The sequence below is a fragment of the Bactrocera neohumeralis genome, unplaced genomic scaffold (genome assembly GCF_024586455.1).
Source record: "Bactrocera neohumeralis isolate Rockhampton unplaced genomic scaffold, APGP_CSIRO_Bneo_wtdbg2-racon-allhic-juicebox.fasta_v2 cluster09, whole genome shotgun sequence".
Lineage (NCBI taxonomy): Eukaryota > Metazoa > Arthropoda > Insecta > Diptera > Tephritidae > Bactrocera > Bactrocera neohumeralis.
In genome coordinates this window covers 22,258,378-22,277,100 of record NW_026089622.1, presented here as the reverse complement: position 1 = coordinate 22,277,100, position 18,723 = coordinate 22,258,378, and the positions used below count along the sequence as shown (strand labels likewise).

General features: G+C 37.0%; 1 protein-coding gene across 2 annotated transcripts in view; it reads left to right on the top strand.

Annotated features, from left to right (window-relative positions):
- LOC126764239 (uncharacterized) overlaps positions 1-11,946 on the top strand; it is a 100,951-nt gene extending 89,005 nt beyond the window's left edge. For both annotated transcript variants that reach the window (XM_050482047.1, XM_050482048.1), the window contains 3 exons: positions 11,068-11,260; positions 11,313-11,639; positions 11,707-11,946. In XM_050482047.1, the coding sequence (XP_050338004.1) occupies positions 11,180-11,260; positions 11,313-11,639; positions 11,707-11,721 (423 nt within the window). In that variant the 5' untranslated portion in view covers positions 11,068-11,179 and the 3' untranslated portion in view covers positions 11,722-11,946. The remainder of the gene's footprint in view (positions 1-11,067; positions 11,261-11,312; positions 11,640-11,706) is intronic.
- Positions 11,947-18,723: the final 6,777 nt, after the last annotated feature.

Here is an 18,723-nt window from a genome sequence, read left to right as displayed (position 1 = left end):
GGCATTTCCGTCGGGTTCCAACAAATTAAATTTGAATTCATCGGAAAAAATAACATTTCCCTAATCTGATGTAGTCCAAGTTTTGTGTAATTTTGCCCACTCTAGTCGCTGTTTCTTCATTCGAGTAATGAGAAGTGGCTTTTTGGCTGGACGTCACCCTCGGAATCCAAGATTATTCAGCACATTTTGCATAGAACGTGTAGTTATTTTTACCCAATTGGTTTCGTAAAATGTTGCATTGATTGTTCCAGCATGTGAAAGCGATCACTATTGCACATCCGTTTAATTTGTCGTTCGTGACGAGGTTTTGCTATTTTCAGACGTCCACTGCCCTTTTTTCGAGCCAATCAATTAAAATACGTATAATTTTTAATTATTATGTTGTCAAAAAAGTCTTGCGGTATTTTCGCTAGTTGGCGCTGAAAGCGCGTAGTTCTAGTTTTATTTGTCGTATCGGGTCATGCTATACCTTTTTGGAAAGCTCATTTCACGCGCTAACACGTGTTTGATTGATTGTTGTTTCTTTTAAGTAGTTCGTGAGTTATAGCGTCGCAAACATGGATCAAAATAAAGAGAAAATACGGCATATTTTACAGTACTGCTATGATTAAGGCAAAACTGCATCACAAGCCGCCAATAAAATTTGTGCCGTTTATGGACCCGATACAGTTTCCATTTCCACCGCACAACGATGGTTTCAACGTTTTCGTTCTGGTGTAGAGGCCTGTCGTCGAAAATTGCGATAAAATCGCTGAATTGGTCGAAAAAGACCGGCATAGTAGCAGCCGTAGCATCGGTCAAGAGCTGGGCATGAGTCATCAAAAATTCATTTAAATTTCAATAAAAAAAAAATTCAATAAAAATACCGCAAAACTTTTTGACAAACCATTATATCGGGTGATTTTTTTGAGGTTAGGATTTTCATGCATTAGTATTTGACAGACGTGGGATTTGACAAAAGATGCTCAGTATGCTTTGACATTTCATCATGAATAGACTTACTAACGGGCAACGCTTGCAAATCATTGAATTTTATTACCAAAATCAGTGTTCGGTTCGAAGTTCGAGTTGGCAGAAAATCCGCTTTTTTATCGACAAATTTTGTTCAGCGATGAGGCTCATTTCTGGTTGAATGGCTACGTAAATAAGCAAAATTGCCGCATTTGGGGTGAAGAGCAACCAGAAGCCGTTCAAGAACTGCCCATGCATCCCGAAAAATGCACTGTTTGGTGTGGTTTGTACGCTGGTGGAATCATTGGACCGTATTTTTCAAAGATGCTGTTGGACGCAACGTTACGGTGAATGGCGATCGCTATCGTTCGATGCTAACAAACTTTTTGTTGCCAAAAATGGAAGAACTGAACTTGGTTGACATGTGGTTTCAACAAGATGGCGCTACATGCCACACAGCTCGCGATTCTATGGCCATTTTGAGGGAAAACTTCGGAGAACAATTCATCTCAAGAAATGGACCCGTAAGTTGGCCACCAAGATCATGCGATTTAACGCCTTTAGACTATTTTTTGTGGGGCTACGTCAAGTCTAAAGTCTACAGAAATAAGCCAGCAACTATTCCAGCTTTGGAAGACAACATTTCCGAAGAAATTCGGGCTATTCCGGCCGAAATGCTCGAAAAAGTTGCCCAAAATTGGACTTTCCGAATGGACCACCTAAGACGCAGCCGCGGTCAACATTTAAATGAAATTATCTTCAAAAAGTAAATGTCATGAACCAATCTAACGTTTCAAATAAAGAACCGATGAGATTTTGCAAATTTTATGCGTTTTTTTTTTAAAAAAAGTTATCAAGCTCTTAAAAAATCACCCGATACTACGGACGCCCCAATCCCTAATGCCTATTTCAAGAGCTATTTTTACATTTGGATAATTTATTTTACCTAAAGCTACGATTTCTGCTTTCTTTTCCACCACCATGTTCAACTTTAAAGAGTTAAAAATTTCAAGTACAAATTACAAAACATATTATGTAGCCATGACCTCAACATCACAACCAAAATACGTTTTTTAAAATGTTATGTTTGGTCAGTGCTTCTCTATGCGATAGAAACATGGACTCTAAAAATCACAGATATGAACAAGCAAGAGTCTTTCGAGCTATGGCTTATTAGAAGAATCCTAAAAATTCCATGGACAGATCGAGTTACAAACAATGAAGTTTTGAGAAGAGTGAACCGCAATAGAGAGTTGTTAAGGACTATAACACAAAGAAAAGCAGCCTACCTAGGACATATTATGAGGCACTCTAAGTATGAGCTCCTACAAATAATTATCCAAGGAAAAATTGAAGGAAAACGGGGTATTGGCCGCAAACAACTTTCGTAGCTTCGAAACATTCGACAAAGGACAGGAATCCAGAACATTGGCAACCTTATAGATGTGGCGAGAGATAGAAAGAAATATGCTGCGATAATTCAAAATCTGTGATATTTTTTATTTTTTTCTTTCAATATGCAACATATAGTATATGTATATTTAACATGTAAACAATACATTATTATATTAATATTAAGCTTATTAACATAGTACATATTATTAAATGTTATACATATGATCACCAATATTTGAATACGAATTGGCAAATAAAGAAGAAGAAGAAGTTAATAACTTTAAAATTTCAGCTGAGTAATTTTTCATGGATTCTATAGCTCTCTCTATTTCGCCTTTCGTAATATAATTGCCAGTTGGTCTGTGATGAAGATGAAGATTCTGGTTCAATCTACTGTCATCCGAAAAAGCGTTTTCAATATATTTTTATACTCTCGCAACAAAGTTGCTAAGGAGAGTATTATAGTTTTGTTCACATAACGTTTGTTTGTAAGTCCTAAAACTAACAGAGTCAGATATAGGGTTATATATACCAAAGTGATCAGGGTGACGAGTAGAGTTGAAATCCGGATATCTCTCTGTCCGTCCGTCCGTCTGTCCGTCCGTCCGTGCAAGCTGTAACTTGAGTAAAAATTGAGATATCATGATGAAATTTGGTACACGTATTTCTTAGCTCCATAAGAAGGTTAAGTTCGAAGATGGGCAAAATCGGCCCACTGTCACGCCCACAAAATGGCGGAAACCGAAAACCTATAAAGTGTCATAACTAAGCCATAAATAAAGATATTAAAGTGAAATTTGGCACAAAGGATTGCATTAGGGAGGGGCATATTTGGACGTAATTTTTTTGGAAAAGTGGCCGTGGCCCCGCCCCTTACTAAGTTTTTTGTACATATCTCGGAAACTACTATAGCTATGTCAACCAAACTCTATAGAGTCGTTTCCTTCAGGCATTTCCATATACAGTTCAAAAATGGAAGAAATCGGATAATAACCACGCCCACCTCCCATACGTAGGTTATGTTGAAAATCACTAAAAGTGCGTTAACCGACTAACAAAAAACGTCAGAAACACTAAATTTTACGCAAGAAATGGCAAAAGGAAGCTACATCCAGGCCTTTTTTAAAAATTGAAAGTGGGCGTGGCTTCGCCCACTTATGGACCAAAAACCATATCTCAGGAACTACTAGACCGATTTCAACGAAATTCGGTATATAATATTTTCTTAACACCCTGATGACATGAACGAAATATGGGTGAAATCGGTTCACAACCACGCTTTCTTCCAATATGACGCTATTTTGAATTCCATCTGATGCCTTCTCTGTATACATTAGGAACCAATGATGATAGCGGAATAAAACTTTACACAAATACGGTATTTGAAAAATATGTAAATGACGGATAATGAAATCTCGATTATCACTTTATCATGCGAGAGTATAAAATGTTCGGTGACACCCGAACTTAGCCCTTCCTTACTTGTTTCCATATACTTTTCTTTTCATTTATATCAAATACCACCTGATTGTTTTCATTTATGAGGATTGAGGGCGGAGTTTTACGATGAATACCTGCGGCTTCTTTCAATTTTTTGTGTAAATGGAAGGTATCATTTAAAAATTGTGGTCTTTCAATTTCTTGGCATTCGTTGTTTATCCAGTTTGTTTTTGCATTAAGGATCATCTTCCTTATTTTCTTATTCAGCGTTCTATACATGTCAGTGTTTTTATTTTTATATTCCCAGCGTTTACTTTTTAGTTTTAATATGTCAACTGTCATCCAATTATTTTTATTTTTATTATTTTCTTTCTTTTTTATTTCAAGAGAGTTTTTTGCTGTAGTACAAATTATCTCTTTTAAGTCGCTCCATATACTTTCCGCACTTCCTGATAGGATATCATTTATTTTTTCATTGATTTCACTTTCAAATAGGCGTTTCGCACTTTCGTCTCGCAACTTATCAACATTTAGCTTAAATTGAGGCTTACTTTTTTTAATTACGGCTAGCCTAATACGCAATTTTGCCAGTAGCAAGTTGTGATCAGAAGGTACATCCGCTCCTGGATATGTATTGACTTTTTTATTGAGGAACAGAAGCGATTATTTATCAGAATATAATCTATTTGATTTCTGATGATATTATCAGACGTGTCCGATGGAGATTTCCATGTATAAACTCTTCTGGGAGGCAAGCTAAATAAGGTGTTCGAAATTATTAATTTGTGTTCTTGACAAAATTGAATTAGTCGATCTCCTCTCTCATTTCTTTCACCTAAGCCGTATTGGCCTGCAACTCCTTCGACTTTTTCTCTTCCAACTTTTGCATTAAAATCGCCTTAAATTATATCTATTTCGTATGGTTTTGTTAATCGCATAAGTTCGTCTAGTTCATCATAGAAAGTTTCTATTTCGTCATCACTTTTGTCGGACGTTGGTGCATAGACTTGAATAATATTAATATTCAGTGGTTTTGCAAATAGCTTTAGCATCATTGATCTATCAGATTTCGGCACGAATCCGATGACAGATTTTACAATGTTTTCTTTAACTATAATGCCTACACCATTGCGGTGATTTTTAGTTTAGTTGCCAGAGAAAAAGAACTTTGTATTTTGGGAAATAATATCGGGAAGGTTGTTTTATGTTGTCATCTAAAAGTTCTTTAACCCTTTCATGCCCGATGTTGCCTATAGGTTGAAATTTTCATCAGTTCATACTTGAGTTAAAACTTACATAGTTAGATCTGTCCTAAAAAATGCTTTAGCTCCGCCCATTTTAATTCCGGCATGAGAGGGTTAATTTGATTGTTGATTTCGTCTTTGAAAGCCATGAAGTACTGATAGAATTTCGAGTATACTGGTGTGTCTGTACTTGTTTGTATGTCGGCTTTAACGTTAGTGGTACAAGTCAGTTTGTCATTGGGTTTTGCAAAAAGATTCAGATATTTTTTTCGCAAACGGTTCAATTCTTTTCGTTAACAATTTGTAAGATGATCTAACCTGTTTACTGTTTAAAATTTTTTCTCTTTTATGGGAATACTTATGCCGTTTCTAAGAAACAATTTACCTTTTTCGGTGTCAATAACTGCACCTCGTTCTTTTAAACTGTTATTTCCTAATATTCTGTCAAATGTTCTGAATGTGGGTAATAAAAAAATTCAACTATTGATTTTGGATCATTAAACAAATTAGCCATTTTGTATGGGATCCGGTGTCAATCAGTATTTAAAGCATTTGTCGGCTCTTCACCTTACATTGGAAGTAGGAAAGTGAGGAGTCAGTTATTATAAAAAATTAAGATAAATGGAATCGTATTGTTGTTCTTGGTTACTATTTTCAATAACTTCGTTATAGTCGCTAGTAATATGTCTGTTCTTCTTGTTCTATAGTATGGTGATGATCAGGGAGTAATCAGTCGGTACTGGTTCTTCTCCATCTGTTTGTTGGTAAGAGTCTGTCTGAATATTAAAATTCTTTTGACGGTGGGCTATTTCGGTAGTGGGCATTGGTGTTCTTTTACCTAAATCAAAATGTGGTCAGTTCATGTAGTTAATCTGCTTAGTGTGGATACTTCTGTCAATATTCATCGGTTCTGATCACGGTTGTGGTTTGGCAACCGAAGGACGAAATGGTTGGTATATTGGTCGTTGTACGTTATGATGCGAATTGGTTACCTACATTAGTAAAATACGGCCTTTGATGTGGTTGTTAGAAAAATTATTTGATTACTTGGAATTCATAGTTGGGTTTTGCAGTGTGCTAATTCTAGAAGGAAGGAATGGTATTCCCGTCGGAAACAGACGTGGTACTAACATTGGTCTATTGGGTTGATTTATGCTTGATTTTCTAACTTCAAACATAAAAGCAATGCAGTTGGTAAATCAGCAGGCTCCTTCATGCCGAAAACACGTGAAAGGTCTTCACGTAATCCGCGAATAAAGGTATCAAGGGCCTTATCTCTGTACAGCTTGGTCATTAATTCTTCTGATTCCCTATCTAATTCCATACACCCTATCTTATTAAGGATCAAAGATAAATGCTTATAAACGGTCTGATGGAATTCTTCAACAGACGGGTTAAAACCTTGTGCTATGGTGGTCATTTAGTACTATAATGTACTCAAGTCCCCATGCAAGTAGTGTAGGGTCTTATTGGAGATGGACCTCCAATTCAAAGGAACACTATACGACTCTACCACAGTATCTGCGTTACCAGTTATTTTGTTACGAATATTATGCAAATTACAAAAGTACTTTGCCGTACAAACTGTGTGTTTATATGTTTTGAAAGTTCTGTCTATACTTTTCTTCCATAGGCCAACCCCGGCCGGGTCACCAGAAAATTCTCGCAGGCTTTTTACAATATCGGTCACTTTGTGTAATTCTCAATTTTGACAAAGTGGGAATAGTCACTCCCTTTAATAATAGCTCACTCCCCATATAATGGTACTTGTACTGTTCAAAACTACTTAAACGAACGAAGTCAATAACTAATTTCGACAGAGAAATAAAATTTTATCTTCGAGAAGGTATGAAGGGTCTTAAGGGATCCGGAATTCAGACAGAATCCATAATATACTTAATATGAACATTTTCGAGATTTCAGGTGACTTTATACTGAATATATCGGATAGTATTGGAGATATCTCAATGAAAATTACGGAACGTATTTTACTCATAACAGTGTATCGGTGTGCTTAATATACATAAGATTGGGCTTAACTTTACCTAATATCAGGATTTTCAAACATCCGGCTGACTTTGTGATTATATGTGAGGTACCTTAATGAAACCCAGAGAACATTTTAGATATGTAGATACCCCAATTTTCATATACTACGTAAAATGATTTTCGTTTTGCTAACTAATCTTATATCAAATTTGTCGGGCAGTGTATGAGTTATATAGAATGTATGTATATATAAAATTGCTTAGATTCCGATTCTCTGCTTGACGTCATACATCCTATGGTATTTCCCTGGCTTTGATCCTTGCAAGGTGCAAGAGTATAAAATGTTTGGTTGTACCCGAACTTAGCACTTTCTTAGTTGTTTATTTATTTATTTGTTTCTTCTATATATAGTATTAAATTAAAAATTATCATTTATATGGACTCCTTTAATACTTCGATAGGTTTTAACACACTCCATATAATGCAAATGTTTACTTAATATATAACTTGATAGATTTTTGATTTAGCCCATTTTACATAAATTCAACATAGCCGACATTGTCGTGAGATGTCGATTCATAAAAATTTTGTCAACTTCGCGACGATGCGCACAATTCAACGTCAATATAGTACATACGTACATATGTATATGTCTGTCGGAAAAGTTGTCATTTGGTTTTTAAATGTTTTGTCTGAACTCGCGAGAACTCGCCTCTACTTCCATAGCGTTTCAACGGAGGAGTTTTATCCTATTATTATATTGCTTAATTTCAATTGAGAAATACTGATGATACGTAATATAATAATTTTAGAAAATAATAAAAGTTTAGTATACCGTCCCAGGATTTCGGGAATAAAATGGGTATGGTCGGATAGAGGAGACTCTCCAGATCACGAATATATATGGTTATAGGAATATATATGGTTATAGGCAGGAAGCTTATAGTTTTCGAGATTTTCGCGTTTAAAGTTGAAAATTTGCAATATTTTAATTACATATTTTCGATATATAAAATTAATTTTGCACTTATATTTTTCAATTTTATATACACTAACACATCACTAATTCATTTGTACACATTTATTTTATATAATATAGTGCAAAAATAGCTTTTAATATACATTTAAATTATTGTTGAATAAATGTATAAAAAAAAGGAGTTCTACGCGAAAAAAATCTGATACACCCCGGTGTTTGACCTACCAGGGTTATTTTTTTTCGAAGCGCGGCCGAAGGCCACCCACGCAAAAAGGAGTTCTACGCGAAAAAAATTTGATACACCCCGGTGTTGGACCGACCAGGGATATTATACTCTCGCAACAAAGTTGCTAAGGAGAGTATTATAGTTTTGTTCACATAACGGTTGTATGTAAGTCCTAAAACTAAAAGAGTCAGATATAGGGTTATATATACCAAAGTGATCAAGGTGACGAGTAGAGTTGAAATCCGGATGTCTGTCTGTCCGTGCAAGCTGTAACTTGAGTAAACATCGAGATATCATGATGAAACTTGGTACACGTATTTCTTGGCTCCATAAGAAGGTTAAGTTCGAAGATGGGCAAAATCGGTCCACTGCCATGCCCACAAAATGGCGGAAACCGAAAACCTATAAAGTGTCATAACTAAGCCATAAATAAAGATATTAAAGTGAAATTTGGCACAAAGGATTGCATTAGGGAGGGGCATATTTGGACGTAATTTTTTTGGAAAAGTGGGCGTGGCCCCGCCCCCTACTAAGTTTTTGTACATATCTCGGAAACTACTATAGCTATGTCAACCAAACTCTACAGAGTCGTTACCTTTAAGCATTTCCATATAGAGTTCAAAAATGGAAGAAATCGGATAATAACCACGCCCACCTCCCATATAAAGGTTATGTTGAAAATCACTAAAAGTGCGTTAACCGACTAACAAAAAACGTCAGAAACACTAAATTTTACGGAAGGAATTGCAAAAGGAAGTTGCATCCAGGCTTTTTTTAAAAGTTGGAAATGGGCGTGGCCTCGCCCACTTATGGACCAAAAACTATATCTCAGGAACTACTAAACCGATTTCAATGGAATTCGGTATATAATATTTTCTTAACACCCTGATGCCATGTACGAAATATGTGTGAAATCGGTTCACAACCACGCCTTCTTCCAATATAACGCCATTTTGAATTCCATCTGATGCCTTCTCTGAGTATATACATTAGGAACCAATGATGATAGCGGAATAAAACTTTACACAAATACGGTATTTGAAAAATATGTAAATGACGTATAATGAAATCTCGATTATCACTTTATCATGCGAGAGTAAAAAATGTTCGGTGGCACCCGAACTTAGCCCTTCCTTACTTGTTTTTTATAGGTTGTTGATTCTCGTATTTGGGGTATAATCTGTTCACTTTATTACAAATGATGTCGATAAGATAACACTGATTATTTGACAGTTTGTAATTCATTTGTTATTCTTAAATAATCATACTACAACAATAATTTAAATGTATATTAAAAGCTATTTTTGCACTATATTATATAAAATAAATGTGTACAAATGAATTAGTGAAGTGCTAGTGGATATAGAAGTGAAAAATATAAGTGCAAAATTAATTTTATATATCGAAAATATGTAATTAAAATATTGCAAATATCATATAACGCCAATATCTCGAAAACTATAAGCTTACTGCGGCTATAACTATATATATCCTTGATCAGGATAATCTCCTCTATCCGACCATATCTTTTTTATCCTTGAAATCTTGGGACGGTATACTAAATTTTTTCCCAAATGTATGTATGTATGCTTATACTAATTTTCAAATTTTTGAAATAACTGAAATAAATGTGTGACAATGACTTTGCTTTGCCGACAATCATTCTACTGCTGCGTTCTATTTGTTGAAAACAAAAGTGGAGTGTTTGTAATATTTGAATTATTATATTTATTGCGCGTGGCAAGGAGAAGCAAACGTAAGCGGACGTGTATTTAAAAATCGAAATAGGTACTCATATCGATAATTCATTTGGAACATTAAAAAATAATTTCCTATCGCCGCCGAGATATTAAAGATTTTTTGTGAGTAGTTCGTGCATCGTGCCCATTTTGTGGAGCACATTTCGAATCGTTTGTTGATGAACGCTACGTCCTGAGGTACGTAATAGTACTTCCTTCTGTATTTCTGGTGCTGATTGCCTTGAGTCTACTTTTATTATTTCGACTTACACTTTCACTTTTACACAAAATTGAACAAATTTAAATTCTACTGCAACATGATTTAATAAATTGAACAACTTAAATAGAAATACTAGATTGCCATTAAATTTCCTCGAAAAAAAGCAGATAAAAAACATACTAAAGCCAGAAGTGTACATAAACTTTTGTAGTGTGACTTTTAGTTCTTTTTTTCACAATAGTGGGTTCCAGGAAGAAGTGAAGGGCGTTACTACGCCAAATATTACATCTTAATAGCATCGTTGAACATTGTATGAAATATTCCGATTACGGTGTGTTTTCGTTGAAATTTCAGACCACGGAAGGTTCTGAAAGTTATGTACGTAAACTATTTTTGTTCACTCTGTATACACTGACGGGGGTTTGGCACAGCTGATGTTGGTTCCTTCAGTTCTCTATAGTTCCGTAAATGTAAAAGGTGGGTCGAAATACTCACCTTTATGTATCTCTCGCTATACTTAATTTCATTTATGATATATTGTGGTTGTTTTGTTACAATAATTTAAATAAAAACAAAAAAATTTCATTGGACAAAAGGTTTGGCACATTAACACCCCTATTCTGTGCTTTTGACAAATTAATAAAATATTGACAATTAACTCAAATATTTAACAAGCGAGAAATATTTTGGAATTCTGTGGCAATCTTGATAAAAGTAAAAGCTTCAATTCGTAAAGCTTTCCCCACACGTATGGTAAAAAAAATAATGTAAATAGAAAACAGCTGATTTCTATTCAAATTATTCGTTAAAATGGACTGTTCTGCAACGTAAGTTTCCAAATTTTAATTATTAACAAAATTTATAATTTAACTTTTATTTTATAGTAAACCCAAGCACGATAGAGCTACGCACGAGCAGCTGGAGGCATATGTGTTGTTTTGCTAAGCACACCCAGAAATAGGTACGGGGAAAAATTGCCCAAAAACGCCTCAACGGATGAAGGAGTTGCGGCAACAGCTGGCAGATCAACTTAATTTGTGCAGAGGACCAATAAGAAGTGCTGCAAAATGGAAAGAGGTAACATTTTAGATTATTTTTCGTTTATTTATTATATTGTGTTAATTTATAGACGTTAGGCGTTTGGAAAAGCCAACTGCGCACTCGAGCAAGGCGGTTGAAAATGACTCAAAGGCTCACAGGTGGAGGTCCAAGTTCCAAGCCGATGACGGACTTCGAAGAAATGGCTTTGTCTACATTTGGCTCAGCCGCTGTAGATGGGATGCAAAATGTACAAAGCCTAGGTTTAACGCCAATTGAGGAAACGGATGAATGCGCAATTTCATCACCCATGGGTAGTCCTCTACAATTATGCAGTCAGGTAGATGCAAGCCCAAATCCCGAACACTATACAGCAAGTCCATCGACACCACCTAGGTATCTTAGCTTGGAAAACCAGGTAAGTTTTCATTATGATATAATTACAAAATATAAAATTTTTTTGCAATTTCTTATTTTCTTTTAAGGATGCTTCAACTTGATATATCAAAAAGGAATGCTGCTGAGGAAGAGAGGCGACGGGAGCCTCGTGAAATGATGCAGGCACTAATAAAATCGTTTACTAATAATGTAAAATAATATCTAAAGTTTAATTAAAATTGAAATAACGTAGGTATATGTAATATTTTTATTTAATTAATATTTATTGAATTAATTAAGTTTGGTTTTTTTGTTTTATAATAAAATAAAAACAAATGGAATGCAAATTTCAATTTGTTTTCTTTTAACAAAAAGGACAAATAAATAAACAAATAATGGAAGTAAGTAGTGTATTTCGAAAGTCGAATTGTGAGAACATCTATATATGTACATAAGTATATGGATTAGCTTCTGTATATATATAAGTAAAGAGTTGATATACATATACATATCTTGATCTTGTTCTTTCACCTTCGCGGATGTACTGTGAAGAGTTATAATCATTAATTGGAGAATCAAAGTCTTCTGCAACCCCGTCATCCATTTCGTTGAACGTAATGCCTGCTTTCGTCATTATATTATGCAATATAACGCAAGTACTAACAAACAAAGCGGAAGTTTCGTGTGAATAATGTAGAACTCGGTGCTTCAACAAACATCTGAAGCGAGATTTTAAAACACCAAATGCTCTCTCTATGCAGTTTCTTGCAGAACCATGTAATTTGTTGTATTTTTGCTCTTTATGGGTATTAGGTGTTCCCACTGGTGTTAAAAGCCACGGTTCTAGAGGATAGAGAGGATTGATCGCCAATAAGCCAAGGTTCTCTCCGTTGTTGCTCAGACGTATTAGTATGCTGACGAATGAGATGTTCTCGTAGGTCAGAAGTTGCCCAAATTCCAGAGTCATGTGTTGCACCCGGAAATTTAGCATTTACAAATGTAAAACATAATCGGTGATCGCAAACCTAGAAAACGATACATTCAAAAATGGCATTGCCATATATGTATGTGCATGCAAAAATAAAACTTACTGCTTCAACATTGATACTGTAGAATCCTTTTCTATTTAAATATAAATTAAGAGGACGTTCGACATTATTTGATGGTGGAGCAATGATAGCAATATGCGAGCAGTCAATTGCTCCTAGGGTGCTTTTTATTCCAAATTTTCTAAAAAATCTGGAATATATTTCAAATAAATTAGCATATTATTATTTGTATTACAATAATACTTGCCCCGTTTTTATAAAAGTTTCTTCCTCTATTGAACTGGGAAACTTTATTTCTCCTCCCTTCACCTTCACAATAAGTTTTGCCACAGCTCGCACACTTCTCGAAAGGGATGACTGCCTCATGGGCAAGTTGACGTTGCTATCTACACATTTCTGATATGAGCCGTGTCCAAAGAAGTTCAAAGCTGCTAGAACCCTTACAGTTAAATGTAGTGACGTTTTCTGATTATCATGTGGGGCTAGTTCATCAATTAGGCGGCGGCAAATTTCACGAGTTAATCTAAAATTTTGCACAAAGGTATTCTCGCTCAAAGAAAATGGATTGCTATCGTCGCGTAAACTTTTTAAATGCCGCGCGCTATTCCTATTCTCACAATTTTCACCTTCGTTTAACAATAATAACAAAAGTAAAATATCTTCCATTTTCACAACAAGATGCACAATCAGATATAACGAGCACTGCTGTCAAGAGCATTTGACAACTTATAGAGAAAAGAGCTTTTTATTTCAGACACAGAATACCAAATGCTTGATAAATTTAAAACTTTGACAATTAGAAATATGTTGAATTTGTCAAGTGCACAGAATAGGGGTGTAAGAATATACTATGTGCCCAAAAAATAAGGTGACATTGTATTTATTTTGAAAATTCTTTATTTATTCCGCCAAATCAATTTCATCCCCTTCAAAGTAATCCCCTCCCGATGCAATGCACTTATGTCAACGGACTTTCCAATCTTCGAAACACTGGTTGTAGTCACTTTTCGGGATGGCCTTCAGTTCCGTCTTCGCTGCGGCTTGAATCTCCTCTATCGTATAAAAACGGTGTCCCCGGAGCGGTCTTTTGAGCTTGGTGAACAGCCAGAAGTTGCACGGCGCCAGATCAGGTGAATACGGTGGTTGAGGAGCGATATGGGTTGAGTTTTTGGCGAAATGATCACGAATTACGAGGGCAGTATGGGATGGTGCATTATCGTGGTGTAAAAACCAAGAATTGTCTTTCCACAATTCCGGCATTTTTAGGTGCATAGCGTTACGCAAACAACGCATAACGTTCAAATAATATTCCTTGTTGACTGTTTGACCGGTTGGAAGGAATTCATAATGCACAACACCACGATAATCGAAGAAAACAGTCAACATGACCTTGATTTTTGAGCGACTTTGGCGCGATTTTTTTGGTCTCGGCTTTCTTTTGGCACGATATTCGCTCGATTTATCGGTTGTTTCGGGGTCGTAAGCATTGATCCAAGTCTCATCGCCAGTTATAAAGCGTTTCATGACACCCTGGTAGTCGGAAATCATCGCTTTACACTTCAACGCGACGCCTTTTTTCCAAAAAAATCAATGTTTTCCGTACCAGTCGAGATTTGACGCGCTTGAGGCCCAAAACATCCTTCAAAATGGTATTGGCTGAGCCTTTCGATATGCCAACTGCATCAGCAAGGTCTTTAATTGTTAATCGACGGTTTTTCAACATCAAATCTTTGATTTGTTGAACGTGAGCTTCGTCGGTTGAGGTTTATGGTCGCCCTGGACGCTCTTCGTCTTCGATACGTTCGCGGCCGGCTTGGAAAATTGATTCCGTAAACAAAATTTAATGCAAATTCTTTGCTCAACAAATTTCGACATCGCAAGAAATGAAAAACTTAATTTTAGCAGCTCACAAAACGACACGTATCTCAAACACTAATGAATATTTTGACATGAAATTTGACATTAATGTGACTGACAGTACTACCAACCTAAAAAAAAACGTTAACTTCGGTTGCACCGAAGCTAAATACCCTTCACAGGTGCATTTCTGTTAGTAACTATGTGTTCAGTTTGTGTGGAAGCTATATGCTATAGTAATCCGTTCTGAACAAGTATTATAGAGATTACATTGTTGCCTTAAAAAATAATCTATACCAAATTTCGTGAATATATCTTGTCAAATGTGAAAGTTGTCCATACAAGAACTTGATTCCGATCGTTCAGTTTGTATGGCAGCTAAATGCTATAGTTAACCAATCTGATCAATTTCTTCGGAGATTACATTGTTGGCCTAGAAAATAACATATACCAAATTTCGTGAATATATCTTGTCAAATGTGAAAGTTGTCCATACAAGAACTTGATTCCGATCGTTCAGTTTATATGGCAGCTATATGCTATAGTTAACCGATCTGAACAATTTCTTCGGAGATTACATTGTTGGCCTAGAAAATAACATATACCAAATTTCGTGAATATATCTTGTCAAATGTGAAAGTTGTCCATACAAGAACTTGATTCCGATCGTTCAGTTTATATGGCAGCTATATGTTATAGTAATCCAATCTGATCAATTTCTTCGGAGATTACATTGTTGGCCCGGAAAATAACATATACCAAATTTCGTGAATATATCTTGTCAAATGTGAAAGTTGTCCATACAAGAAATTGATTCCGATCGCTCAGTTTGTATGGCAGCTATATGCTATAGTTAACTGATCTGAACAATTTCTTCGGAGATTACATCGTTGCTTTAGAAAATAATATGTACCAAATTTCGTGAATATATCTTGTCAAATGTGAAAGTTGTCCATATAAGAACTTGATTCCGATCGTTCAGTTTGTATGGCAGCTATATGTTATAGTGGTCCGATATCGGCCGTTCCGACAAATGGGCAGCTTCTTGAAGAGAAAATGACGTTTGCAAAATTTCAAAACGATATCTTGAAAACTGAGGGACTAGTTCGTATATATACCGGCAGACAGACGGACATGGCTAAATCGACTCAGCTCGACATACTGATCATTTATATATATACTTTATATAGTCTCCGACGATTCCTTCTGGGTGTTACAAACTTTGTGACAAACTTAATATACCCTGTTCAGGGTATAATAATTCTCCAAATCCTTCGACGCGCGCAGTTTAGTCCGGTGGATTTAACGTTCCGCATCAACTGTCCTACGGTTTTCGAAAGAGCAGCAATTTCGTTTCGTATATCATTTAACTCACCCTGCGATTGCGATTTGGATATAACCTCAAATATTTGTCCACCGTCCTTCAGTGATAAGAATTCTGTGATAGAATCAGGGATTTTAATTTTGTCGCTAATTGGAACGCTAGTGGCGATGATAGCTGCTTGTGCGTACGGTGGCAAGCGGCTGACCCAGAGATCATGTAGTATGCTCTCGCTGAGTGTGGTACCTGCTGTTCGTCGCATTTCGTTGTAAAAATCGCTAGGCCGTCTCTTTCAATACACGTTGAAGACGGCGAAATTTTCGATGATTACACGACGAATGTAGCTAAATTTGTCCGTTACTGGCGTATCTTCAATAAGAGAACGCATCTCTAGTAATTTTGCCGGAGGTACACTTGCAAGTACTATGTTGAATTTGGCTGTATCAGAGTAAACACGTGAGCTTCAAACCAAAACTCCAGCCAGTAAAAGTAAGCCTCAATGCTATCCTCAGACATCGCCGGCAGTGGAATTCGTTCCACATCGCTATTAGTATCCTCCGATGATCTCGTTTTGATCATTTTCGCAATTTAAACTTATTAAAAAATTATTATTTTTTCTTTTTTTTTTGGTCTGGGGTCACCAATGTAGTAATGCGATTGTAGGCACGTGCTACTTGCTTGACAGTTGATGTAGAAAAGGGAAGATTTATTGACATATCAAAACTACGTACAATAGAATAAAGGATAAATAAAATTTCAAAACGCATGGTTGCATTGAGAATTAAAAATTAATTATTATTTATGGTGTTGCCACATTTATATATATAAATGATCAGGGTGACGAGAAAAATTGAAATCCGGTTAACTTGAGCAAAAATTGAGATATCTTGATGAAAATTGGTATGTATTTCGTAGATGGACGTAATCGGATACCTGCCACGCTCACAAATCGATATTAACCGAAAGTCTATAAAGAGCCACAATTAAGCACTAAATTAAGATATAACACTCATATTTGGTACAGGGGATCGTAGTTGCCAGGGGCACCTGTGGGAAAAACATTGTGAAAAAGTGGGAGTGGCCCTGCCCTCTAAAAAGTATACATCTGTATATCTCCTAAGCCACTTAAGCTATAACAACCGAATTCGCTCAGTACGAATATTATAAGAACTGCTACCTACTCTGTGAAAATGGACAAAATCGGATAAAAACCCCTTTCACTCCCCATATAACGGTACTGTTCAAAACTGCAAAAAGCGCTATAAAGCAATAACTAGATGCGCCAGAGACGCCAAACTTGCCGTCAGGATGGTATACTAAGGTTTTATAGGAACCGGGGTAAAAACTTAATGATGGGCGTGGCACCGCCCACTTTTTGGTGAAATGCCATTTCTTGGGACCCGACTGACCTATTTCGACAAAATTTGGTATGTGTCTTTTTATATTTCTGTGTCACGTTGTGAAAATAAGCGAAATCGGACGATAATCACACCTACATTATCGTGTTGAAATGTGAATGACTCTGGCAATTTCAATTTTTCGGCACTAATTTTTACTTTTCTCTTCAGAATTTCCATATAATATTTCTTGTCCATAATGCCGTCTATGAATTCCAGCTCACCGACGCCTGCAGCGGACATACAACCCCTCGCAATTACCCCTCCACCGCCATGTTTTACAGTAGCAGCAAGGTTCTTTTTTTGCAACTCGGTGTTAGGCTTTCTCCACACAGTTTGCCGACCATCAGATTGAAATATATTGAACTTACTCTCATGTGAGAAAAGTACACTGTCGCAGAAGTCCCTTGGCTTGCTTATGTATTCCTTCGCATAAGCTAAACGCTTCGTTTGGTTCACTTTTGAAATATAGATATATATATAATCTGTGCACTCACCTTTTTGGGATTTTGTACCAAAAATGAAACTAGCGTAAAGCACTGAAAATGAGTCCGTGAAAATGAAATCCGTGAGTGTGAGGATCGAGCACAACCGAATTTTATTATTGATTTTATCCTTTAATGCGTGATGTACCGGCGGGACGCGCAGAGATTGTAATGTCGCAAATGAACTGAGCGAGTCGATCTGTTTATCGGTCCTTCCTGGATCCCGTTGGTGCTGAACCGGATGATGTGATGGGTGTTGGTGTACATGTGTACTGATGTGTGTAGATGTCGGTGTGTAATGTTCTCACGAGTAGTGTAGGATGTGGGTTGTAAGCGTACTGTGGTGAAAGTTGCGTGTTAGTGATGTAAGTTTGAGTCGATGTGGTGTGATGTGGTGAAGGTTGCGTGTTAGTGATGTAGGCTGTGAAACGATGTGGTGTGTGTGTTGAGGTCGGAGGAGGATGGTCATTTGTACATCCTGGCCCCCCTAGGCGAGTGTCTAGCCTAGTAGCCTCTGAAGCCGCTGTAACGTGGCTACCACGTTGCTGAGGCCGGTGGAACGGCGCGATTGTGGCCTTGGCTGGCGCCTCCGGTTCGGTGTAGGATTGCGGTGACGCCAGGAACGTGCGTCCTCCGTAGGGTAGGCCGGCCTACGTGGTTGCGATCGCTTGGGTCTTCTGATGGCATTACGGCTGCGAGGAGCAACATGACGCCCGCCATCGAGTACGCCGGTGCGGTGTAGCAGAGTATGGTGGTGACGCATGCATACTTGGCATTGGTAGCCCGTTGTGCACTCTTGCGTAAGATGGGTGGGCGCCAGACAATTCAGGCAATGCCCATGTGCCTGAGCGACCTGCTGGCGTTGCTGAGGGGTCATCCCCTTGAAGATGCCGCAGCGTGGCAACCGATGACGACGGCGACATAGAGCGCACTCGAGTTGTGGTGGTTCCGGAGCCGTTGTTCGCGTGTCGTTATGCGCAGCCGTTGAAACTGCTCGGGGCGCTGCGGTGGCTAT